The 27,120-nt window shown below is 42.7% G+C and overlaps 1 protein-coding gene across 4 annotated transcripts in view; it reads right to left on the bottom strand.

Moving 5' to 3' along the window:
* Positions 1–25,781, bottom strand: part of slco2a1 (solute carrier organic anion transporter family, member 2A1) — a 151,455-nt gene extending 125,674 nt beyond the window's left edge. For 3 of the 4 annotated variants that reach the window (XM_087993914.1, XM_087993915.1, XM_087993917.1), the window contains exon 1: positions 25,604–25,781. In XM_087993914.1, the coding sequence (XP_087850040.1) occupies positions 25,604–25,681 (78 nt within the window). In that variant the 5' untranslated portion in view covers positions 25,682–25,781. Of the gene's footprint in view, positions 1–25,521 lie in introns of all 4 variants that reach the window. The other variant, XM_087993916.1, reaches the window with a different exon arrangement.
* Positions 25,782–27,120: the final 1,339 nt, after the last annotated feature.

Raw genomic sequence — 27,120 nt, 5'->3', positions numbered from 1 at the left:
TCAGGCAGCATCCAGGGAACAGGAGATTCGACGTTTCGGGCACAGGCCCTTCTTCAGAAATAGGAGATAGGAGAGGTCTTGAACAAGTACTTCTCTTCAGTATTTACGAACGAGAGGGACCGTATTGTAGAAGAGGAGAGTGTGAAATGGACTGGTAAGCTAGAAGAGATACCTGTTAGAAAGGAAGATGTGTTGGACATTTTGAACAACTTGAGGATAGACAAGTCCCCCGGGCCTGATGGGATATATCCTAGGATTATGTGGGAAGCAAGAGAGGAAATTGCAGTACCGTTGGCAATGATCTTCTCGTCTTCACTGGCAATGGGGGTGGTACCAGGGGACTGGAGAGTAGCGAATGTTGTGCCCCTGTTCAAAAAAGGGAATAGGGATATCCCCGGGAATTACAGGCCTGTTAGTCTTACTTCTGTGGTAGGCAAAGTAATGGAAAGGGTACTGAGGGATAGGATTTATGAGTATCTGGAAAGACACTGCTTGATTAGGGTCAGCCAGCACGGATTTGTGAAGGGTAGGTCTTGCCTTACAAGTCTTATTGAATTCTTCGAGGAGGTGACCAAGCATGTGGATGAGGGAAGAGCAGTGGATGTAGTGTACATGGATTTTAGTAAGGCATTTGATAAGGTTCCCCATGGTAGGCTTATGCGGAAAGTCAGGAGGCATGGGATAGAGGGAAATTTGGCCAATTGGATAGAAAACTGGCTAACCGGTCGAAGGTAGAGTGTGGTGGTAGATGGTAAATATTCAGCCTGGAGCCCAGTTACAAGTGGAGTTCCGCAGGGATCAGTTCTGGGTCCTCTGCTGTTTGTAATTTTTATTAATGACTTAGATGAGGGAGTCGAAGGGTGGGTCAGTAAATTTGCAGATGATACGAAGATAGGTGGAGTTGTGGACAGTGAGGAGGGCTGTTGTCGGCTGCAGAGGGACTTAGATATGATGCAGAGCTGGGCTGAGGAGTGGCAGATGGAGTTCAACCCTGCCAAGTGTGAGGTTGTCCATTTTGGAAGAACAAATAAGAATGCGGAATACAGGGTTAATGGTAGGGTTCTTAGTCAGGTGGAGGAACAGAGGGATCTTGGGGTCTATGTACATAGATCTTTGAAGGTTGCCACTCAGGTGGATAGAGTTTGTAAGAAGGCCTATGGAGTATTATCGTTCATTAGCAGAGGGATTGAATTCAAGAGTCATGAAGTGATGTTGCAGCTGTACAGGACTTTGGTTAGGCCACAGTTGGAGTACTGTGTGCAGTTCTGGTCGCCTCACTATAGGAAAGATGTGGAAGCTTTGGAGAGGGTGCAGAGAAGATTTACCAGGATGTTGCCTGGAATGGAGAGGAAGTCGTACGAGGATAGGTTGAGAGTTCTCGGCCTTTTCTCGTTGGAACGGCGAAGGATGAGGGGTGACTTGATAGAGGTTTATAAGATGATCAGAGGAATAGATAGAGTAGACAGTCAGAAACTTTTTCCCCGGGTACAACAGAGTGTTACAAGGGGACATAAATTTAAGGTGAAGGGTGGAAGGTATAGGGGAGATGTCAGGGGTGGGTTCTTTACCCAGAGAGTGGTGGGGGCATGGAATGCGCTGCCCGTGGGAGTGGTGGAGTCGGAATCATTGGCGACCTTTAAGCGGCATTTGGATAGGTACATGGATGGGTACTTAATCTAGGTTAGACGTTCGGCACAACATCGTGGGCCGAAGGGCCTGTTCTGTGCTGTATTGTTCTATGTTCTATGTTCTATGTTCTAAATGGTATACTTAGTCAGCATGGATGAATTGGACTGAAGGCTCTTTCTCCATGCTGTATGATTCTATTTAGGGAAACATAATCAAGAACAGAAGGATCAATGAGTGTAAATATAGATTTATTCCAGTAAACCAGAAAATAAAATGCTTATGAAACATCTTGGAAAGTAAACAGCCCCCATGACATCTAACCACTTGCTGTTTCTGATACTAAAAAAAAAATCAATGGTCCTGGCCAGCTCACAAATCATCAGATCATACAGATCCTTCTTCAAAGCACTGAATCCAATTCTAACACTGACAACTCAGAGGAACAATGTGAGACAAATGGCACCACGCCAGAGGTTAGATAATATTCACTCAATGATCTGGTGACAAACCTTTCACCTTAGGGGCCGGCACAGTGGATCTGTGGTTAGTTGTACTGCCACACAGCGCCAGGGACAAAGGTTTGATTCCAACCTTAGGCAACAGTCTGTGTGGAATTTGCAGACTCCACCCATGTCTGTGTGGGTTTCCTCCAGGTGCTCCGGTTTCCTCCCACAGTTCAAAGATGTGCAGGTCAGGTGAATTGGCCACGCTAAATTCCCATAGTGTCCAGGAGTGTGTAGGCTTGGTAGAATAGCCATAGGAAATACAGGGATAGGGTGGGCGGTGGGGGAGGGCCTGGTCTGGGTGAGATGCTCTTCAGAGGGTCCTGGTGGCCTACTTCCACATTGCAGATTTTTTCTATGAATTGTTGTATTTAACTGGGTACACCAGAAATTTAAAACAGAGGTTTAAATATGTCTTAAGTTGAATGATCAAGACATGCTCAAGATTTTGGAAATGAAATGAATCATTTAAACATGGTACTTCTCGCTTACTGAAAAAAAGAGAGAATTGGAGTTAATGTTTCTGAACAGAAATTTCTGTATATTGTATTTACTTGGAGCAGCCACAAATATACCAGCAGATGGAGCTATAGAAAGCTGCTAGTGTAAGCATAGTTTATGCCTGTATTAACTAGAGTATATTTCCCTGGAAATAACTTCAAAGACCAGGACCCCATCACCAAGTCACCCTTAATTTACTCATGCAGAGTACATGACATTGACCCAGCTAGCACATAGCAGCTCCTAAGGTGAGCAGAACTCCTGATGTTTTTGTTTATTTTAGTACATAGATTCTGATCAGGTCGCTCAGATCCAGTCCCAAGAGTCAGGAATCCTGTTTATTTTATTAAACAGGACAGCTTACAAATAAGCAATTAACAGCTGTATACAGACAAACAGCAATTTTACAGGGGAGAGGGATAGCAAAGCCAAATTCTGCCAAAGTTCAACCAGTTTTCAGGGAAATGAGGACAAATCTCAAATCCCACTTTCAGTCATCACAAATGTGGCAGTGACAAATCGAAGACAGTCCAATTAGATAAAACGGTGCATAGAATACAGAGCCACCCCCACCCCAGCAAGACCCACCCCCATCCCTCCCACCTTCTGGCCACTTAGGCAGCTCACCCCAACGCTCCTTCTGGCTCTTGGTCCGCCCCACGCCCCTTCTAGCTCTCCTTCCACCCAGACAGCTTCCAGACACCTCTACGACTGCCCGTCCTACTTCCCCGCACCCCCACCCCCACCCCCCAAATCCCAGCAAGCCTAGGACCGCCTAGGAATCCTGTTTATTTTTCTTAATTTTTTTTTATAACCCCCACACTGCCACCTAACTGCGGTAGTGCTTATTTTTTCCCCAGCACCCATGTTGTCTGTGTGCGCAGGTGTGAGACACAGTGAAAGACACAAGGTGCAAGGAATCTTTTTTTTTAAGCTTTATAACTGGTTATTATTTAATGATAAGAACCTTTACATTTAATGTTTGGAGGTACTGGTTTGAGGGAGGATAACAAGACAGAAAAAGGTCAGAATACTGAACAAAGGTGGACTTTTTCATCTCACGTCTGAAACCAGGCTATGACCCAGTGTTCTAGCTACCTAATTCACTGGTATCAACAAGCTTACACTAGAACATTAGCTTCACACTTAGCAACAGAAACACATCAATAATGACTAACATAAAACCATTTTACAGTTTAATGTACATAAACAATTGTTTTGAATACAAGAGTGCACATTTGACAGAAATACCTGAATCACCATGGTAACTGGTATGTAGTCCCAGTAAAAGTATTTGCAAATATAAATGTAGGAATCCTGTTTATATCTGTTAGCCAGGGTTCTCCGATTGGTCTAGGTTAATAGTCTCAAACAGGGAACACATTCTATGAGATCCAGTTAGCTGACCTCGATCTAATCACTACATGTCTCCCCCTCAATGTCCTAGAAAGTAGGCCCATTCTTTCTCTTGTAGCTCCTCCTAGATATTTTCACATCAGGTACAGTTCCTCTGACTGTGCCTCGGATACTGGTGGTGTGTATTGGACTGTAGTCTGCCTCTTGCACCCAAAGCCTCTCAGCAATAACAGCATTGAGGCTGCGACATATGCCATATAACTCTTGACCTCAGATTTCTTCAACGCTAGGCATAGGGGAGAATCCACAAGTTCAAATAGCCTTGCAGGATGTTCTGAGAGGCCAGGTATGCTTAGTTCATGCCCTGTTTGCGAGGTGAGAGCTTTCATGTGGTCCATGTACTTGTTCAGGACTGTCTCACCTACCCAAACTTTATACATCATACTTCGCGTTGACCATGCATCAAATCCATGCAGGGTCTCTCATGGTTTCAAAACCAAACCTTGCCCCTTGAAGTATACTGCATCTCTCGTTTAGAGGAGACTTATGCGCTCCTGATGCCATTTCACTCTTCCCCCAGTTCCGGGAAGAATAGAGTCTGGTGCGGAGTCTTCTCCACATGAGCAAACTTTGCTGATGCTGTCCCTGTAGTTGAGTGAGGGATGATTCTCTAATCAAACAGAAACTAGCACAGTTTGTTATCAAGTGAAGTTGCAGGCTGTTTCTTTAAAATTGCCTTCAAAACTTAGGACTGCACTTTTTGCCAGACCATTGGATGATGGATAGTATGGAGCAGACTCTACATGCCAGATACCACTCAACTTTTCAAAACACTCAAATTCCCTTTTGGAAATAATGGCATGTTATCGGTGACCAACACCTCTGGGCTCCTGTGTATTGAAAAGTTGCAAGCATCTTTTGCAATCGTCACCCATGTTTGATGAACGAACATTATGCACATCCAACCATTTTGAATGGCCATCCATAATGACTCAAAAACATGGTGTCCATGAGGGGACTGGCACAGTCGACGTGTAATTTACCCAGCCATTCCAATGAGTGTGGGGCTGCTGCCAAAAATAATTTCTGTCCTTGTTCACACTCTGGGCACTGCCCCACCAACACTGCTATGTCTGTATCCAGTCCTGGCCAACAGACATAACTTATCAACTTCTTCATTTTAGAATCCCCTGGATGACCCCAGTGCAGCTCAGCCAGTATCTGGCAGTGATTTTTGTTTGGGACAATCACTCATGTTTCCCACAATAACATACTGTCCTCCATTGTGATCTGGTATCAATGGGTCCAAAAATGGTTTCAATTCTGCTTGTGATGGCCTGTTTTGATTCCTTCCATTACCATCAGCAGTTTCAGTTTTGGCGCACTGGATTTATTTCTGTCCATAGTCTGATATTGTCAGTAATGATAGGAAGCATGTCAAGAAAGTTTAAAACCAGAACAGACTCTTCCAGCAGTGGCACCATCGGTGGTGTATCTGCCAGAAGGACAGGGGGCACGCTCAAGGTGTCTACATTTGCTACTTGGCCTCATGATCGGTGTTCTAACTTGTAATTGTATGCACTTATAATAAAAGCCCAACGCTGAATTCAACCTGAAGCGGTTGGCAGCACAGCCTTGTCATCTTTAACAAGGATTAGTAGGGGTTTGTGGTCATAGAACATAGAACAATACAGCTCAGGACAGGCCCTTTGGCCCATGATGTTGTGCCGAACATTTGCCCTAGTTTAAGCACCTATCCATGTACCTATCCAATTGCTGCTTAAAGGTCACCAATGATTCTGACTCTGCCACTCCCACAGGCAGCGCATTCCATGCCCCCACCACTCTCTGGGTAAATAACCTACCCCTGACATCCCCCCCTATACCTTCCACCCTTCACCTTAAATTTATGTCCCCTTGTAACACTCTGTTGAACCCAGGGAAAAAGTTTCTGACTGTGTACTCTATCTATTCCCCGATCATCTTATAAACCTCTATCAAGTCACCCCTCATCCTTCACCGTTCCAATGAGAAAAGGCCTAGCACTCTCAACCTATCCTCGTACAACCTATTCTCCATTCCAGGCAACATCCTGGTAAATCTCCTCTGCACCCTCTCCAAAGTTTCCACATCTTTCCTAAAATGAGGCGACCAGAACCGCACGCAGTACTCCAAATGTGGCCTTACCAAGGTCCTGTACAGCTGCAACATCACTTCATGACTCTTGAATTCAATCCCTCTGCTAATGAACGCTAATACACCATAGGCCTTCTTACAAGCTCTATCCACCTGAGTGGCAACTTTCAAAGATCTATGAACATAGACCCCGAGATCCCTCTGCTCCTCCACCTTACTAAGAACCCTACCGTTAACCCTATATTCCGCATTCTTATTTGTCCTTCCAAAATGGACAACTTCACCCTTGACAGGGTTGAACTCCATCTGCCACTCCTCAGCCCAGCTCTGCATCATATCTAAGTCCCTTTGCAGCCGACAACAGCCCTCCTCACTATCCACAACTCCACCAATCTTCGTACCGTCTGCAAATTTACTGACCCACCCTTCGACTCCCTCTTCCAAGTCATTAATAAACATTACAAACAGCAGAGGACCCAGAACTGATCCCTGCGGAACTCCACTTGTAACTGGGCTCCAGGCTGAATATTTACCATCTACCACCACTCTCTGACTTCGACCGGTTAGCCAGTTCTCTATCCAACTGGCCAAACTTCCCACTATCCAATGCCTCCTGACTTTCCGCATAAGCCTACCATGGGAAACCTTATCAAATGCCTTACTAAAATCCATGTACACTACATCCACTGCTCTGCCCTCATCCACATGCTTGGTCACTTCCTCAAAAGAATTCAATAAGACTTGTAAGGCAAGACCTACCCCTCAAATCCGTGCTGGCTGTCCCTAATCAAGCAGTGTCTTTCCAGATACTCATAAATCCTATCCCTCAGTACCCTTTCCATTACTTTGCCTACCACCAAAGTAAGACTAACTGGCCTGTAATTCCCGGGGTTATCCCTATTCCCTTTTTTGAACAGGGGCACAATATTCGCCACTCTCCAGTCCCCTGGTACCACCCCCGTTGACAGTGAAGACGAAAAGATCATTGCCAACAGTTCTGCAATTTCCTCTCTTGTTTCCCACATAATCCTAGGATATATCCAGTCAGGCCCAGGAGACTTGTCTATCCTCAAGTCTTTCAAAATGCCCAACACATCTTCCTTCCTAACAAGGATCTCCTCTAGATTACCATACTCTCCTCTTCAACAATACGGTCCCTCTCATTTGTAAATACTGAAGAAAAGTACTCATTCAAGTCCTCTCCTATCTCTTCCGACTCAATACACAGTCTCCCACTACTGTCCTTGATTGGACCTACCCTCGTTCTCATGGTCCATTACAAATTTACATCCATAAAGATATTGGTAGAACTTTCTCACAGCAAAGATGACCAATAAGCTTTCCTTCTCTATCTGGACATATCCTCATTCAGCATTAGCAAAAGTCTGAGAAGTACACATTATTGGATATTCTCTGTTGGGCCACCAGCATGCCAATTCTACCCCACTACTAGGTGGAGATAAATTGCATATCAGCACCACATTTCATTCGGGATTGTAGTGGGATTATTCCATTTTAGATGCTTTACTTCCCTAAAAGTGACATTTGGCTACAAGGCCATTTCCAAGTCTGACACTTTTTCAATAGCAAATGTTAGGGCACCAGGATGAAGGCCAGGTTACATACAAATTTTCCGTAATATTTTACCAACCCAAGGAAAGGCCTAGGCTCCAGCATAGATGTGGGAGCTGGGGAACCTATCACTGCCCTCACTACCTTCCAACATTTGTAACCTCGTCTTGTCAAATCTGTGGCTTAAGTAGGGTTTCTGGAACACACAAGGTTCCCTCCTCAGGCTTAACCCCACGTTGGATAAACATTAAGCACTAGTGTTTAATTTACATGCTCCTTATTGTTCTTCCTGATCATTAGCACTTCATCCAAATAAGTGGCGACCTCGAGTAGACCTTGTGAAATGTTAGCCATCATCATCATTGGCTAGAAAATGGCACAGGCTGATGATACCCCAAAAGGCAATCTTGTAAGATATTACAAACCCTTATGGGTATTAATTGTAGTGTACCTCTGGGAATCCTCATCTAATCTCAATTGCAGGTACACATGCCTCATGTCCAGGTACTCCTGCCACATTACATAAACATCCTCCATGCAAGGTATTGTGATTTATCCAACTGTGAAAAGGTGGTTCACCATTTGTGCGAAATCTCCACAATTGTGAACCAACTTGTCAAACTATACGATCGGTCCGACCGGTGCTGTCCACTCCACAAACTGGACTGGTTTGATGATTCTTTCATTTCCCAGCCTCCTGAATTCTATGACTACATTTGTAGGTAAGGAAAATGGCTCTGGATGGGCCCTGCAGAATCGTGGAATTGCTTCTTGGTCAGCATGTAACGTGACCTTGGACCCAAAACCTTCCTGCAAATCTTCTGGGTATTTAATTAGGACTTCACTCAGACAATCAAAATATGTTGAGCCAATCAACTTGAATCTTTCTCAACCAATTTTGGCCCATCGAACCTGGGCCAGAGCGTTTTACTATGATCAGCTAACCGAACCAGCTGCTTTTCATAAGAGACCGGAACCAAAGTTGTACCCTTAATCTGTAGGTACAGGTGGTATAGGTTCTCAACCTGGCTGAGGTCTTATGCAATCTTAAGGCTTGGAGTCCAGCGTGAATTTTATAAAGACTGGTTCTGCAATCATTAACACAGGCACAAAGCTATCAACCTCCAATAAAACTAGATGATCATTTAACTGTTTGATTTGAATCATGCCAAGCAATGTAATTGTTCCAAACCATGTGTCGCTGAACTTTTCTAGGTGTGCACTCCCCTGGATACTAGCCTGTGAAATCTCTTACTGAGTTCAGGCCTCGTGGGACTCGTTTGCTGTCTTGAGTCTACGTAGCAGCAACAACAACACCGTGCCGGCCCAGATCCATGAGAAAATTTCAACCCTTTGGGCTGAGGGTTGACTTTGTTTTGAGGTTTTGCTCTGGGCTGACCTAGGGTCTCTGTTCAGGATATGTCCTGAGTGAGACTATGCAATTGCCCTCACTCCAGTAGTGTTCCCCAAGCTCAGTCAACCTAGTGAGAGTGTTCACTTCCACAGACAAAACCTATAACTTGTAATCTCCACTTGCTGCATTTTCACACAACAAAATCAGTTGTAGTGCCTGTTTGAAGTCCAGCTAGATTTAAGCCAGTAGGTGCTTTCACATGGTCACATCACTACATTAATCCCACATACCAAACGGTCTCTCAGCATCTCACTTCCGGCCAAACCAAAATCACACACCTCTGCCAGTCATCTTAACCTCAAAAAATCCCAATATGGATTCTTGTGGTTCTCGAACTGTCCAGTAAAACCAATAGCATCTCAGAATTAGAGGCAGCTTGGGGTCATATTATTCATTAACTAAACCCATCAACTCTTTAAAAAGTTCTAGTATCTGGTGACTGGTAAAATTAGGTTCCTAATAAATGAAGCTGCAGGACCACACACTATCAGAAGAATCATTCGTTGCTTTTAGTCTCTCCCAATGTCTTTTGCCCAGAAAAAAATTGCATTCTTTCCACATACTGGGCCCAATATTCAATGGTAGGAACAAATGAATTAACCTCCCAAATAATGGCATAAAGCCAAAAATGCAAATCCCAATTCAAAGACAGCTATTGCAAGCAAATCTCTTCAAGGGCATGTTTTTCCCTCATCGCCACTGAAATAGTCCATGAAGGCCAGTATCTCAGCACTTTTATTTACATTGACCCAACTAGCACTGAGCCAGCTACTAGGGTGAGCAGAACACCTGACACTCCTGCTTTTTTTTTCTTTAAAAGAAATTCATGCAGCAGTTAGATGAGATTCCCTACAGTGTAGAAACAGGCCCTTTGGCCCAACAAATCCATGCCAACGCTCCAAAGAGCTACCCACCAAAACAGATTCTCCTCTGACAAATGCACCTAACACTAGGGGCAATGTAACATGGCCAATTCACCTAACCTGCACATTTTTGGACTGTGGGAGAAAACTGGAGCACCCGGAGGAAACCCAAAGCAGACACTGGGAGACTGTCTGTGTAGAGTTTGCACAGTCTGTCCCGAGGCTGGAATTGAACCTGGGTCCCTCGTGCTGCGAGGTAGCAGTGTTAACCACTGAGCCACCGTGACGCCGACACTCCTGCTTAATTTTTTCTTTTTTTTTTCTTATTTTTTTTCCCCAGCACCCATGTTGTGTGTGTGCAGGTGTGAGACAGAGAGAGACACAAGGTGCACGAATCTTTATTCAATTTCCACCACCAGGAAGATAGGAAAACACCCGAGTGGCCAGTGACCAGCAGTGCCCTTCACATCGAAGGGGACACTCCTGCTTATTTATTTTTTTTTTTTGATTGTCTGAAATTTCTTTTATCAGTTCAAACAAATACAAACATAAAAATACAAAACTACCACCACAAATTTGTTACAAGAAGAAAGGGTCGCACTATGTCTCGACAGTGGCTTAATGTGTCCAACTTCAAATAATCAGTGTGTTTTGAAACTGATTAGGTACCTTTACAAAAATCCTGAAATTTGATGATGTCAGAGCAAAACAAACAAAAGCATTTTGCTTTTAAAAAGATCCTTACTGTATCGATAAATTTGGTGTGCACATGCCATTGTTAACTGCTGGGTTTTTGCACATTTTAGAAATCTCATTCAAATACATTGGGATGTATTTGACCATTAGGACATACATGCATTTTTTTTTAAAAAAACACCTTCACAGTTTCCTGTCCAAGACCATGACAATTCTGAAAGGACACTAGGATATTCACAAGAGGTGCAACATGGAGACAAAGAGTCTACAAATCTTCACACACATGGCATGCACACAATGTGGATAATAGTCCCATCTGAAACTTTGAACAGAATTTACAAAACATACCATCAAGACATTAAACACTTGTGTTCCTTCATGACAATGGCACACTCCTGCTTATAGATGTCAGCCAGGACTGCTTAATTGGCCCAGGTTAACAGCCCCAATCAGGTTACCCATTCTATGAGATCAACCTGGCTGACATCATTCCAATCACGACATTCCTTGAGACAGTTTTTAGTCCTAAGGGAAGCCCTCCTGGCCGGAACCTTATACTTCTATTTAATTGATGTAGATGCATCCACAAATACTATTAGGTACTGTGAAGATTTTGATCTAGTGGTGCTGAAGGAATGGATATATACATATCTAGTGATGCTTAGTGGCTTGGAGGGGAACTCGAGAGTAGTGGTGCTTGCACACATTTGCTGCCTCTGTCCTTCTTGATGGAAGTGGGTTTGGAAGATGATGTCAGAGGAGCTTTGGCAGTGCATCTTATAGATGTTACCACCAGGAATGAAGGGAGTGAATGTTGAAGGTAATGGATGCAGTGTCAATCAAGTGTGCTGCTTTGTCCCAAATGGTCTCAAGCTTCCTAAGCATTATTTGAATTGCATTCATCCAGGCAAGTGAGGACAGGCTTTGCTGAGTCAGCTGGTGGGTCATCTGCTGCAGAATTCCAAATCTCTGATCCACTCTTGCATATGACTAATCCAATTTAGTTTCTAATTAATTTATCCCACCCTGGTGATTCAGTGATGATAATACCACTGAATGTCAAGGGCCAATGGTTCGATTCTCTCTTGTTGGAAACGGTCATTAACTGTGACACAGCCAGCAATGCCTACATGCCATGAAATGGAACTGTCAAAACTAAAAAGTGTGTGTGTGTGTGTGAGGTGAATGTTACTTTCCACTTATTAGCCCAAGTTGTCAAGGTCTTTCTGGTGTGGACACAGACCAATCTTACAGTGGAGGAAAGGTCATTGATGAAGCAGCTTAAGATGCTTCAGCAAAAGGAATATCATTAAATATTAAGGGGAGGAGGATATTATGTGCCAGCAATTATGTGGCACGATTGTTATTTGCCAACTGTCAGCACAGGTTACCCAACTATCAATTATCTCTGCAGCTATTTCAATTAATATCCAAGGATGCATCCCATCAGGTCCAGATAACTTATTGGCCTTTAGCCCCAATAGTTTATTTGCACTTTTTCCTCTAGTGTTAGTTGTACTTATTTCCTTTCTTTTTGCCCCTTGATTTAGTATTTTTGGATTGCTAGAAGTATAGAATAAGATTATAAAGACTGATGCAAAATACTTACTCAACTCTTCTTCTATTTCCTGGTTTCTGCTATTTTGTGACTTACATTTTGACAGCCCATTCTGTGACAGCCCTTTATTTGATACATTGAAATCCATAGACAGCATTGTTGTCCTTTTGTCATTCAAAAAAAAAACTCAATTCAGTTAATCGAACGCAATCTGCCTCTTATAAATCCCTGCTGAGTCACTTACAAACTTTGGCAAGTAAAACTTTCTTCTGAGTGTAGCTTCTGAAACCTTCCCCAAGGCTGATGAAAAATGCACTGGCTTGGTAGTGACTAGAGATGTCCTGACACTCTGAACAAGGATCTCACATTATCTACTTTCCAATCCTATGCTTAATTAGTGGAGTGTAAACTAAATGTAGGTAGAAAGGACAAGAAATCTGCAGCTGGTTGCTACTCTGTCCCATTAATACTTTATAAAGGGATAAGTGCACCTACTCCTTTTCCAGTTTCCAGACATTAAATGCTTGGAAATTCTGACAAAATATTTTCTAGTATAAGCTGGGTCTTTAAGTGCAACTGCAAATGGCTTTTAGTAGGATTGTAAGGAAAGGAGGTGGCAACAACTCAGAATCTTTTAAAAAGCTCTTAAAACTGTTGTTTGGTCAGTTAACCTTGCAACATCCTTGCGGTGGAAAGGGGACTGTGGAGTGTTAAAGGCAACCAGCACTGACAATATAGCCTGGTGTTTGGGGCGGGGGAGCAGTGGTGGAATGCTGTTGGAACCTGCTGCCTGACAGTATCCTCAACACATTTCCAAAGTAATTGGATATGCAGTTAGAGAGCTATAAACTTCAGGACTAGACAAAATCTGAAAATCTGACATCAACCCAAAATGCTGGAAAACCTCTACTGGCCTGGTAGCATCACTGTAGACAGAAGCATTTTGATTTGCGATCCTCCCAGAGCTAGAGATAGTTAAATGACGGATTTGAGAGAGATGTAGGTGAGACACGACAGACAGTAAGTAAGTCTATGATAGCCTGGTAGACAGGAGAAAAAAGAATAGCAAAAGAATTAGTCTTACCAGTCCATGAGAATGGAGATTAGTTAAACTCCACCTGCATTTCTCTTCCCAACTGACCTATATCTTGCTGCATTCTCTGGCAACCTTTCTCACTATCCCACAACACCATCAATTTTCACCTGCAAACTTACCAATCAGACTACTCACATTTTCATCAAATTAATTTCTATAAATATTGCAGACAACTGACATCCCAGCACAGAACCTTAGAGAACACCACTGGTTACAAATCTCCAATCAGTAAAACACCCCTCAACAACTACTTGTGGTCTTATTTGACCAAGCCAATTTTGTATGCAATCTACCAACTCCCTGCAGGTCCCATTTTACTTAATTGTCTAGACTAACCTATCATAAGGAATCTTGTCAAATGCTTCACTAAAGTTCATGTTCACAACATACACTGCCCTACCCTCAAGCATCTTCATCATTTTCTCAAAATACTCAATCAAATTTGTGACAAAACCATGCTGATTATCTCTAAATAGTCCATTCTTTTCCAAATGTTAGTAAATCCTGTCCCTAAGATTCTTCTCCAATAATTTCCCTACCACTGACATAAGGCTCACCAGCCTGTAATTTCATGGATTATCCCATTTGCCTTCCTTAAACAAAGGAACAACATGTGCTATTTACCAGCGTCCTGGTATCTTGCCTATGGCTAAAGTGAATACAAAGATGTCTGTCAAGATCCCAGCAATCTCCTCCTTCAGTATCCTGGGATAAATCTCATGAGGCCCTGGAGATTTATGTACCTTAATGTTTTTCAAGACATTCAACATCTCATTCTTCTTAATATTGACATGCTGTAGGATGTGAAGATACCGTTCCTTAGTATCACCATTATCCATGTCCTTCTCCTTAGTGAATACGAAGTGAAGTACTCATTAAGGAGCTCACTGACTTCTGTTGGCTCCACACTAAATTCTCTCCATTGTCCTTGAGTGAAGCACAGAATCATAGAATCCGTACAGTGTGGGAGCAGGCCATAGTGGATCTATCCCTTCCCTAGCTATCTCTTGCTCTTTACATACGTACAAAATTCCTTGGAAATTCTCCTTAATCTTACTTTCAAAGATATCATGGCCCCCTTTAGCCCTCCTAATTCCTTGTTTAAATTCTTTTCTGTTCCCTTCAGATAAGGCCCTCCCTATGGCCTTGTCTGATTTCAGTTTCCTCAGTTGTATTTATGCTTTTGTAGAATTTTTGACTAAATTTTTAATAATGCTTGTTATCCAGGATTCCTAAATCTTGCCATCCCTATCTTTCGTTGCCACAGGAACCTACTGGTTTTAAACTCTGATCAAATGGCCTTTAAAAGACACCCATATGTTAGATGTGGATTTACTCTAAAACAGCTACTTCCATTCAAATTTCTCCTAGTTCCTGCCTAATTAGCCTTATTGTAATTTGCCTTCCTCCAGTTTAGCACTTTCACCTGAGGACCAGTGTTATCATTATGTATAAGTATCTTAAAACTTATAGAAGTATGATCACTGGTCCAAAAATGCTTTCCCATTGAAACTTCAATAACCTGGCCAGGCTCATTCCTCAATATAAGGTCTAGTATGGCCCCATCTCTATCTGAACTATCTATATATAACTTGAAGAAACCCTCCTTGGATCTACCTAACAAATTCTGCCCCACCCAAGCCCATGACACTAGAGAGTTCCAGTAGATATTGAGGAAGTTAAAATTACCCACTACAACAACCCTGTTATTTTTACACCTTTCCATGGCCTGCTTACATATCTGTCCTCTAACTACCACTGGCTATTGGAAGGTTGATAGTATAACCCCATCATAGTGATTGCACATTTCTTATTCCTGAGTTCTACCCTTCTGGCCTTGCTTGATTAGCCCTCTAATTAGGCATGCTTTGAATGGTAACCAGAGTTATAATATAGAAAACAAAGGTTATAGAGTCAGAGTCTACAGCAAGAGACAGGCCCTTTGGCCCAAATTGGTCAGAAGATTTAAGCTCGAGGGAGAGGCTGAATAGGCTGGGGTTATTTTCCCTGGAGCATTGGAGACTGAGGTGTGACCTTATAGAGGTTTACAAAATTGAGGGGCATGGATAGGATAAATAGACAAAGTCTTTTCCTTGGGGTGGGGGGAGTCCAGAACTAGAGGACATAGGTTTAGGGTGAGGAGAAAAATATGTAACGGACCTAAGGGGCAACTTTTGCATGCAGAGGGTGGTACGTGTATGGAATGAGCTGCCAGAGGAAGTGGTAGAGGCTGGTACAATTACAGCATTTAAAAGGCATCTGATAGGTAAATGAATAGGAAGGGTTGGGGGATATGGGCCAAGTGCTGACAAATGGGACTAGATTAGGATGACTGATCCACATGGACAAGTTAGACCAAAGAGTCTGTTTTCATGCTGTACATCTCTATGACTCTAAAAATGTGCATCCATACTAATCCATTTCCTTGCACTTGGCCCATATCCTTCTAAACCTTTTGTATCCATGTATTTGTCCAAATGCATTTTAAATGTTGTTAGTGTACCTGTCTCAACCACTTCTGCTGGCAGCACATTCCATATGTATACCACTGTGTAAAAATGTTGCCCCTTAGGTTCCCTTTTATTCTTTCCCCTCTAACCTTTAGCCCTTGATTCTGGGAAAAAGACTAAGTGCATTCAACCTACCCATACCCCTCATGATTTTATACACTAAAAGATTCTCCCTCAGTCTTCAACACTAAAGAAAAAACATCCTAGCTTGTCCAAACTTTCCCTATAAAACTCAGACCTTTGAGTCCTGGCAACATCTTTGTAAATCCTGTCTGCACTCTTTCCAGTTGAATACCATCCTTCCTGTAACAAGGTGACCAAAACTAAACACAATACTCGAGGCGCAGCCCCTGTACAACTGCAACATAACTTCCCAACTTCTGTACTCAGTAGCCTGACTGATGATGAAGGCCAGTGTGCCAAAAGCCTTCTTTACTGCCCTATCTACCCATGATTCCACTTTCAGAAAACTGTTCACCTGAACTCCAAAGTCCCTCTATTCCACTATACTCCTTAAGGCCCTACCATTCACCATGAATGTCCTACCTTGATTGTCCCACCTGATGAAGGAGCAGAGCTCCGAAAGCTAGTGCTTCCAAATAAATTTGGTGTTGTGATTTTTAACTTTGTACACTCCAGTCCAACACGGCATCTCCAAATCATGATGACCTTGATTTCACTTTCTAAAATGCAAGACCTCACACTTAGAGTCATAGAGATGTACAGCACGGAAACAGACCCTTCAGTCCAACTCATCCATGCCGACCAGATATCCCAACCCAATCTAGTCCCACCTGCCAGCACCTGGTCCATATCCCTCCAAACCCTTACAATTCATATACCCATCCAGATGCCTTTTAAATGTTGCAGTTGTACCAGCCTCCACCACTTCCTCTGGCAGCTCATTCCATACACGTACCATCCTCTGTGTGAAAAGGTTGTCTCTTAGGTCTCTCTAAACCTATGCCCTCTAGTTCTGGACTCTCCAACCCCAGGGAAAAGACTTTTCCTATTCAGGCCCCTCATGAGTTTATAAACCTCTATAAAGTCACCCCTCAGCCTCCAATGCTCCAGGGAAAACAGCCAAAGCCTCTCCCTATAGCTCAAATCCTCCAACCCTGGCAACATCCTTGTAAATCTTTTCTGAACCATTTCAAGTTTTACAATAGCTTTCCGATTGGAAGGAGACCAGAATTGTACACAATATTCCAACAGTGGCCTAACCAGTGTCCTGTATAGCCACAACATGACCTCCCAACCCCTTTACTCAATACTCTGACCAATAAAAGAAAGCATACCAAACACCTTCTTCACTATCCTATCTACCTGTGACTCCACTTTCAAGGAGCTATGAACCTGCACTCCAAGGTCTTTGTTCAGCAACACTCCCTAGGACCTTACCATTAAGTGTATCAGACCTGCTAAGATTTGCTATCCCAAAATGTGGCACCTAGCATTTATCTAAATTAAACTCCATCTGCCACTTCTCAGCCCATTGGCCCATCTGATCAAGATCCCATTGTAATCAGAGGTAACCTTCTTCACTGTCCACTACACCTCCATTTTTGGTATCATCTGCAAACTGACTAACCATAGTTCTTATGCTCATATCCATATCATTTATGTAAATGACAAAAAGTCGAGGACCCAGCACCGATCCTTGTGGATCTCCACTGGTCACAGGCCTCCAGTCTGAAAAACAACCCTGCACCACCGCCTTTGTCTTCTACCTTTAAGCCAGTTCTGTAACCAAATGAAGAGTTCTCCTGTATTCCATGATATCTCACCTTGCTCACCAGTCTCACATGGGAATCCTTGCTGAACATCTTACTGAAGTCCATATAGATCACATCTACCACTCTGCCCTCACCAATCCTCTTTGCTACTTCAAAAACCTCAATCAAGTTTGAGAGATATGATTTCCCACACAAAGCCATGTTGACTATCCCTAATCAGTCCTTGCCTTTCTAAATACACGTACATCCTGTCCCTCAGGATTCCCTCCAAAAACTTGCCCACCACTGACGTCAGGCTCACTGGTCTATAGTTCCCTGGCTTGTCCTTACCACCCTTCTTAAACAGTGGCCCCATGTTAGCCAACCTCCAGTCTTTCAGCACCTCATCTGTGATTATTTATGATACAAATATCTCAAAAAGGGGCCCAACAATCACTTCCCTAGCTTCCCACAGACTTCTAGGGTACACCTGATCAGTTCCTGGGGATTTATCCACTTTTATGCATTTAGACATCCAGCACTTCCTCCTCTGTAATATGGAGATTTTTCAAGATGTCACCATCTATTTCCCTACATTCTATATCTTCCATGTCCTTTTCCACAGTAAACACTGATGCAAAATACTCATTTAGTATCTGCCCCATCTCCTGCTCCACACAAGCCCCTTTGCTGATCTTTGAGGGGCCCTATTCTCTCCCTAGTTACCCTTTTGTCCTTAATATATTTGTAAAAATCCTTTGGATTCTCCTTTACTATTTGCCAAAGCTATCTCATGTCCCCTTTTTGCCCTTTTAAATATACTCCTACTAACTTTATACTCTAAGGATTAACTCGATCTATCCTGTCTATACCTTACTTATGCTTCCTTCTTTTTCTTAAGCAAACCCTCAATTTGTTTAGTCATCCAGCATTTCCTATACCTACCAGCCTTTCCTTTCACCCTGACAGGAATATACTGTCTCTGGACTCTCATTATCTCATTTCTGAAGGCTTCCCATTTTCCAGCCGTCACTTTACATGAAAACATTGCCTCCAATCAGCTTTCGAAAGTTCTTGCCTAATACCGTCAAAATTGGCCTTCCTCTGGTTTAGAAGTTCAACTTTTAGATCTGGTCTATCTTTTTCCATCACTATTTTAAAACGAATAGAATTATGGTCACTGGCCCCAAAGTGCTCCCCCACTGACACCTCAGTCACCTTATTTTCCAAGTTTTGCATCTTCTCTAGTAGGTACATCCACATATTGAATCTGATAATTGTCTTGTACACACTTAACACTATGGCAGTCCCAGTCTATATTTGAGAAGTTAAAATCTCCTACCATAAACACCCTATTATTCTTACAGATAACTGAGATTTCCTTACAAATTTGTTTCTCAATTTCTGACTATTAGGGGGTCTATAATACAATCCCAAAAAGGTGATCATCCCTTTCTTATTTCTCAGTTCCACCCAAATAACTTCCCTGGATGTATTTTCAGAGATATCCTCCCTCAGCACAGCTGTAATGCTATCTCTTATCAAAAACACCACTCCCCCTCCTCTCTTGCCTCCCTTTCTATCATTCCTGTAGCATTTGTATCCTGGAATATTAAGCTGCCCATCCCTGAGCCGTGTTTCTGTAATTGCTATGATATTCCAGTCCCATGTTCCTAACCGTGCCTTCCCTGTTAGGCCTCTTGCACTGAAGTAAATGCAGTTTAATTTATCAGTCCTACCTTGTTCTCTACTTTGTTCCTGCCTGCCCTGACTATTTGACTCGCCTTTGTTCTCAACTGTACCAGTCTCAAATTGAAATCTTTCCTCACTATCTCCCTGTGCGCTGGCCACAGAAACGTCTGTCTGTACCTCAGACTAGAGAGTCCCCTAAAACAATTGATCACTTGGAACCAGATGTACCTCTCATTACATTAGAGCCAGTCTCAATACCAGAAACTTGGCTGGGTGCTATGTACCCCTGAGTGTCCACCACCCCCTACATTTTCCAAAACAGCATATCGGTTTGAAATAGGGATAGCCACAGAAGACTCCTGCACTACCTGCCTACTTCTCTTTCCTTTCCTGGAGTTAACCCATCTAGGTGACTGTATCTGAGACTTTCCCCCCTTCTTTTAATGGCCATCCATCACATCCCCTTGCTCTTGTAAATTCCTCATTGCCTCTAACTGCCTCTCCAACCGATCCATTCAATTTGATAGAGTTGCCAACAAACGGCATTTTTTGCAGATACAATCCTCAGCAACCTGTAAACTCTCCCTAAGCTCCCACATCCAAAAAGAGGAGCATATCACCCTACTAAGGGCATTTTTGCATCTTTCAATATACAGACCCAGAATATAGCTCTGTCTTATTCCTCTACAAAACACTGCTCCAGGTTAAATTAATACTTATGGCTTATACTGTATTCAGCTCCCTTTGTACAACCGCAAACCCCTTCCTACGGGTGCTAATCATCTGTTAATCTGTTTTGGTAATATTGGTTAGTAATTAAATTAATCAAGGATAGCAGTGGGAAGTGATGCGTGGAGTCGGTGGAAGTAGGGGAAGTACTAAATGAATACTTTTCATCGGTATTCTCATTAGAAAAAGACAATGTGGTCAAGGAGAATAAGGAGATACAGGCTACTATTCTAGATGGGATTGAGGTTCACAAGGAGGTGGTGTTAGCAATTCTGGCAAGTGTTAAAATAGATAAGACCCCTGGGCTGGATGGGATTTATCCTAGGATTCTTTGGGAAGCCAGTGAGGAGATTGCCTAACCTTTGGCTTTGATCTTCCTGTAGACAATGCTGACATAAATAGTGCCAGATGACTGGAGGATAGCAAATGTTTCCCCATTTAAGAAGGGGAGTAGAGGCAACCCTGGAAGTTATAGACCTGTGAGCCTTACTTCAGTCGTAGGTAAAGTGTTGGATAGGATGTCTAATCATCTAGAAAGGAATAAGTTGATTAGGGATAGTTGATACGGTTTTGTGAAGGTTCAGTTGTGCCTCACAAACCTTATTGAGTTCTTTAGAAAGGTGACCAAGCAGGTGGATGAGGGTAAAGTGGTTGATGTGGTGGTATATGGATTTCAGTAAGGTATTTGATAAGGTACCCCACTGTATTTCTGCACAAAATATAGAAGCATGGGATTAAGGGTGATTTAGCGGTTTGAATCAGAAATTGGCTCACTAAAAGGAGACAGAGGGTGGTGGTTGTTGGGAAATATTCATCCTGGAGTTCAGTTAAAAGTGGTATATCACAAGGATCGGTTTTGAATCCGCTGCTGTCGTCATTTTTATAAATGACTTGGATGAAGTCATAGAGGGATAGCATTATTAAATTAGTGGATAACACTAAGGTCAGTAGAATTGTGGATAGTGCTGATGTTGTAGGTTACAGAGGTACATAGATAAGCTACAAAGCTGGGCTGAGAGGTGGCAAATAGAGTTTAATGTGAAAAAGTGTGGGGTGATTCACTTTGGAAGGAGTAACAGAAATGCAGAGTAAGATTCTTGGTAATATAGATGAGCAGAGAGATCTCAGTGTCCAGATACATAAATCCTTGAAAGTTGCCAGCCAGCCAGATAGCGTTGTTAAGAAGCAGGAAAATTGATGTTTCGGGGAAAAGCCCTTCATCAGAAAGGCCCGAAACATTGATTTTCCTGCTCCTCTGATGCTGCCTGACCTGCTGTATTTTTCCAGTACCACACTCAACTCTAATCTTCAGCATCTGCAGTCCTCACTTTCACCAGGGTTGTCAGAAGGCTTTTATTAGTGGAGTTTTGGAATCATGAGGTCATGCTGCAGATGTACAAAACTCTGGGGCAGCCACACTTGAAGTATTGTGTCCAGTTCTGGTCATGGCATTATAAGGAGGATGTGGAAGCTTTGCAAAGGGTTCAGAGGAGATTTACTAGAATGTTGCCTGGTATGGAGGGGAGGTCTTCTGAGGAAAAGTTGAGGGACTTGAGGTTGTTTTCATTAGAGAGAAAGTTGAGAGGTGACAATTGAGACATAAGATAATCAGAGAGAGTTAGATAGGTTGGACTGAGAGCCTTGTTTCTCAGCTGGAGATGGCTAGCACAAGGGGAAGTAGCTTTAACTTGGAGTGGTACATATAGGACAGATCTCAGAGAGCAGTAGGGGTGTGGAATGCACTGCTTGCAACAGTAGTAGACTCGCCAATTTTAAGAGCATTTAAATGGTCATTGGATAGGCATATGGAAGAGAATAGCGCTGGAAATGTGTTGCTGGAAAAGCGCAGCAGGTCAGGCAGCATCCAGGGAACAGGAGAATCGCCGTTTCGGGCATAAGCCCTTCTTCATTCCTGAAGAATGGCTTATGCCCGAAACGTCGATTCTCCTGTTCCCTGGATGCTGCCTGACCTGCTGCGCTTTTCCAGCAACACATTTCCAGCTCTGATCTCCAGCATCTGCAGACCTCACTTTCTCCCCATATGGAAGAGAATAGTACTGTGTCAGTTAGGTGGGCTTCAGTTTGATTTCACAGGTCAGCACAACACTGAGGGTCAAATAACCTGTACTATGTTCTATGGTTGAGGGATAGATGTGATGTGAAGGAGCCGGTATAGGACTGGGGTGGATGAAGTTTAAAAAAAAAATCACACAACGAGGTTATAGTCCATCAGGTTTATTTGGAAGCACTAGTTTTCAGAGCACTGATCCTTCATCAGGTAGCTTTGGAGCAGGACCATAAGACAACATTTATAGCAAAAGACTGACACAAGCAACTACCCTCATCATCTTTGATTAGTGCTGTTATATGTTGTATGATCAACCGAGGGGATTAATATGGCTTTGGTTTGGCATCTCTACTGAAAGATGACACTCAGTACTCACTCGGCTGAAAAATAACCATCAGAAATTGTCAAATATACAGATCTTTCAGCTGATCAGTTAATGCTGATGTTTTAACCACAATTGTTGCAGAAAGTGCTATTTGATGCTATGACTGGACTGGCTCTCACCATTTTATCTAACTGCAAACACCTTTCTGCCTGCAATGTTTGTAGCTCAGGTTGAGGTTTAGGGTGTAGGTTTGATATCCAGACGTTTCGTTACCTGGATAGGTATCATCAGTGGCGACCTCCAAGTGAAGCGAAGCTGTTGTCTCCTGCTTTCTATTTATATGTTTCTCCTGGATGGCGTTCCTGGGGTTTGTGGTGATGTCATTTCCTGTTTGTTTTCTGAGGGGTTGATAGATGGCATCTAGGTCTAGTGTTTGTTTATGGCGTTGTGGTTGGAGTGCCAGGCCTCTAGGAATTCTCTGGCATGTCTTAAAGACACATCTGGATATCAAACCTACAGCTCAGCGAGCAAACCTACACCTTAAACCTTTCTGTCTTTCTACATACAGCTGCACATTGATTCTATAAATAATCATCCAACAGCCTCTTGAATCCTTCAATTGAAACTGCCTCCACGACAATGCCAGTTAGTGTATTCCTCAACCTCAATACTCGCTGCATCCAAAAGATTGTTCCTTTTGCAAAACTATCCCCTCAGGTTCTTCTGCCTTTTACAAGCAGGAATAGTTCTCCCCTATTTATTTTGTCCTGACCCCACCTGATTTTGAAAACTTCTGTCAGATTTCCCATAGCCTTCTCCTCTCCAGTGAACCTGTTCTTTTTCCTGTGTATTCTCATAACTGAAGTGCCTCATTCCTGTACCCAATTCTTGTAAAGCATTTTCTACATTCTCTCTAATGCATTCCTATATTCCCAAAATGTGAACTACACACCCAATATTCCATTGGAGTTTAACAAGTATTTTATACAAATTCATTAAAACCTCCCTACTCTTGTACATTATGTACCCTATTAATGAAGCCTGGAATAATATTTGGTTTATTAACAGATGTTTATATTTTTGCTGCTCTATTATACTGACATATACATAAGCACCCACATCTCTCTGCTTGTGCATACACTTCATATTATAATATTTCCCACATTCTTTATACCAAAGTGAATCACCTCACAGAATGGCATCATGGTCCATGCAGATATGTGGGGGTGAATGGCCTGTTCCTGTGCTGTACCATGTTCTATGTTCACATTCTCTGCGCAGAATCTTATCAGGTACCTGCCTGACCACTAAATTTTAAGTTTAACATAGTCCTCAAAGTTGCAATTTTCTCATTTTGGGCCAAAGTTTTGTATCATCCACAGGCTTTGAAATTCTCCCCTGCACACTAAGATTGACATAATTTATAACTTCATGTAACTAATACCAACCTCAGGAATTTCACTGCAAACATTCATCCAGTTCAAACAATTCCATTAACTCCATGCTTCCTAACACTCAATTAGCATTGTATCCTGTTACTACGCTGTCTCGTATTCCATAACTTTCCTTACAACGTGTGGCATCCCCACAGCAACAGTATTGCCTCACACACCCCCATCTCTGTTATCACTTCTCATTAACAAGTGAGGATTTACAAATGCCAGGGTTGGAGGATCTGAGCTATGGGGAGAGGCTGAAAAGGCTGGGGCTGTTTTCCCTGGAGCATCAGAAGTTGAGGGGTGACATTATTGAAGTTTATAAAATCATGAGGGGCATGGATAGGATAAGTAGGCAAAAGTCTTATCCTGGGGTCAGGGAGTTCAGAGCTATAGGGCATTGGTTTAGGGAGAGAGGGGAAAGATATATAAAGAGACCCAAGGGGCAACCTTTTCACACAGAGGGTGTTATGTGTAAGGAATGAGCTGCCAGAGGTGGAGGCTAATACAAGTGCAACATTAAAAAGGCATCTGGATAGGAATATGAATAGGAAGGGTTTGGAGGGATATGGGCCAGGTGCTGACAGGTGGGACGAGGTTGGGTTGAGGTATCTGGTCAGCATGGACAGGTTGAACCAACATTCTGGATCAGTGGTGCTGGAAGAGCACAGCAATTCAGGCAGCATCCGACGAGCAGCAAAATCGACGTTTCGGGCAAAAGCCCTTCATCAGGATTAAAAAAAAAACCAGGTTGAACCAACATGTCTGTTTCCATGCTGTACGACTCTATGACTCTATGAAATATTATAATGAACATTTCTGCAACACTTCCTCCTTACATAATACCACCTGCATTCGATTAATTTAACACTTTTGCAAATTTTGACCAAAATACACCAGTTTTGAGAAGTCAGAGAACCATACAACATAGAACAGGCCCTTCAGCTCACCCATGTCAAAGGTGACCAACAAACACCAAACTACACTAATCCTATTTACCTGCATTTGGCCCTTAGCCTGCTATGCCATGACATTTTAGTTACTTGTCTCACTACTTCTTAAATGTTACCAGAGTACCTGCCTCTACCACCTTCTCTGGCAGTGCAGTCCATTTTCCCATTACCTTCTGTGGAAACATCTTTCCACCCAGATCTTCTGTAAGTCACTTACTCCTCATCTTAAAACTCTAAACATAACATTGGAGAATTTGCTCTGAACCAGCACACTGGGGCAATATTTCAAATTGCACTCCAAATCCTTTTTCACAAAATCATTCCTGACATTTTGATGACATATAGGTTCAAACTGGCAGTCTTATTAAGAATGCCAAAAATGACCTTATCACAGAAAAAACAATATTTTGGTCTCTATTTAGAGAGTCATTTCAACTCAGATAACTGACTTTTAAATACTGGGAAATTTTACAAGTCTGCTTTTTGGTACGTTTGAATTTTTTTAAAAGAATTCCTAAAGTTGTCAATTTCAAAGGCATTAACAATGTGAACGTTACGATAGTGACCATAATCCCTACTGGAATTAAAGTTTAACCCAAAGGCAGTCGGTGTTGGAAATGAGGCTGGCTCCCAGTTCAACGTTTTGCCCTAGAGGTAATTCAGACGTGAAATCCCGTGCTTTTTAAATTTTCGGGCGAACTGTGCTGTGCGTAAACACGATTACAATCTTTTTCGTTAAAACTGTTTTTTGGATTAGTTGCTCACACACCTTCATATAAAAGAGCTGAAATGTTTCCCAGAAATAAACAGGCTGTGACGGAGAGAGAGAGAATGGGTCTCCCGGTCCTCACCTTGATGCTTCTGAAGTTCCAATGGCGAGTTTTCCAGGTCGACTTGACTGTGTTCATCTCCTCCAGCTTCGCCTCCATCTCCCCGGGAACAGTGAGACAAAGGGCTTCGGGTGTTCGCTGGACCTTAAGCAACGCTTGACAAGTGGTTTTCAACAGCCACTCTATCAGCCAACTTTCTCTTTCTCTCCTCTGCACCAAAAGCGACCAAGCCCTGGAATTTATATCTCATCCACCCGTGATGAAATAAAACACGTCATATTGAAAACCATTAGTTACTTTCACATGTCATCTCCCAAAAACATGACCCCAGCAGAACACCGGACTGAACCCATTGATTCGTTCCCCGTTAGCGCTTTCACCAATTGAGTTTTTGAGAACAGAGGGGAATCAGTGTATATGAACTTTCACAAGACGTTTGACAATATGCTTTTCAGCAAAGTTAAAATTCATAGAGGAATACAAAGATATTTGAGAGAGCTGCAGATCTGTATAGGACAACGAACAAAGAACAAAGAAAATTACCACATAGGAAGAGCCCTCCAAGCCTGCGACTATCCAGCCCTTCGATCTAAACCTGTCACCTATTTTCTAAGAGTCTGTATCCCTCTGCTCCCTGTCCACTCATGTATCTGTCTAGATACATCTTAAATAATGCTGTTATGCCCACCTCTACCCACCTCCACTGCAATGCACTTCAGGCACCCACCACCCTCTGCACAAAGAACTTTCCATGGATATCTCCCCTAAACTTTTCCCCTCTCACTTTGAACTCATGACCCCTAGTAATTCAGTTCCACACTCTGGGAAAAAGCTTCTTGCTATCCACCCTGGCTATACTTCTCATGATTTTGCAGACCTCAATCACATTTCCCCCCTCAACCTCTGTCTTTCTAATGAAAATAATCTAACCTACTCAACCTTTCTTCATAGTGAGCACCGTCCATACCAGGCAACATCCTGGTGAACCTCCTCCGCACCCTCTCCAAAGCATCAACATCCTTTTGGTAATATAGTGACCAGAACTGTACACAGTATTCCAAATGTGATTGAACCAAAGTCCGATGCAACTGTAACATGACCTGCCAACTCTTGTACTCAATTCTCTGTCTGCTGAAGGAAAGCATGCTGTATGCCTTCTTTGTCACTCTATTGACCTGCGTTGCCCCTTTCAGGGAACAGTGGATTTGAACACCAATCTGAACATCAATCTTCCCCAGTACCTTTCCATTTACTGTACAGTTCGCTTCTGAATCGGATCTTCCAAAATGCATCACCTCGCATTTGCCCGGATTGAACTCCATCTGCCATTTCTCTGCCCAACTCTCCAAACTATATATATTCTGCTGTATTCTCTGACAGTCCCCTTCATTATCTGCTACTCCACCAATCTTAGTGTCATCTGAAAACTTGCTAATCATGCCACCTATATCTTTCTCCAGATCATTTATGTATATCACAAACAACAGTAGTCCCAGTACAGATTCCTGTGGAACATTATTGGTCACAGTTCTCCATTT

This window comes from Chiloscyllium plagiosum, unplaced genomic scaffold (genome assembly GCF_037043375.1).
Source record: "Chiloscyllium plagiosum isolate Xiang-an unplaced genomic scaffold, Cpla_swu_hap1 HiC_scaffold_13, whole genome shotgun sequence".
NCBI lineage: Eukaryota > Metazoa > Chordata > Chondrichthyes > Orectolobiformes > Hemiscylliidae > Chiloscyllium > Chiloscyllium plagiosum.
This window is presented reverse-complemented; position numbering and strand designations above follow the sequence as displayed.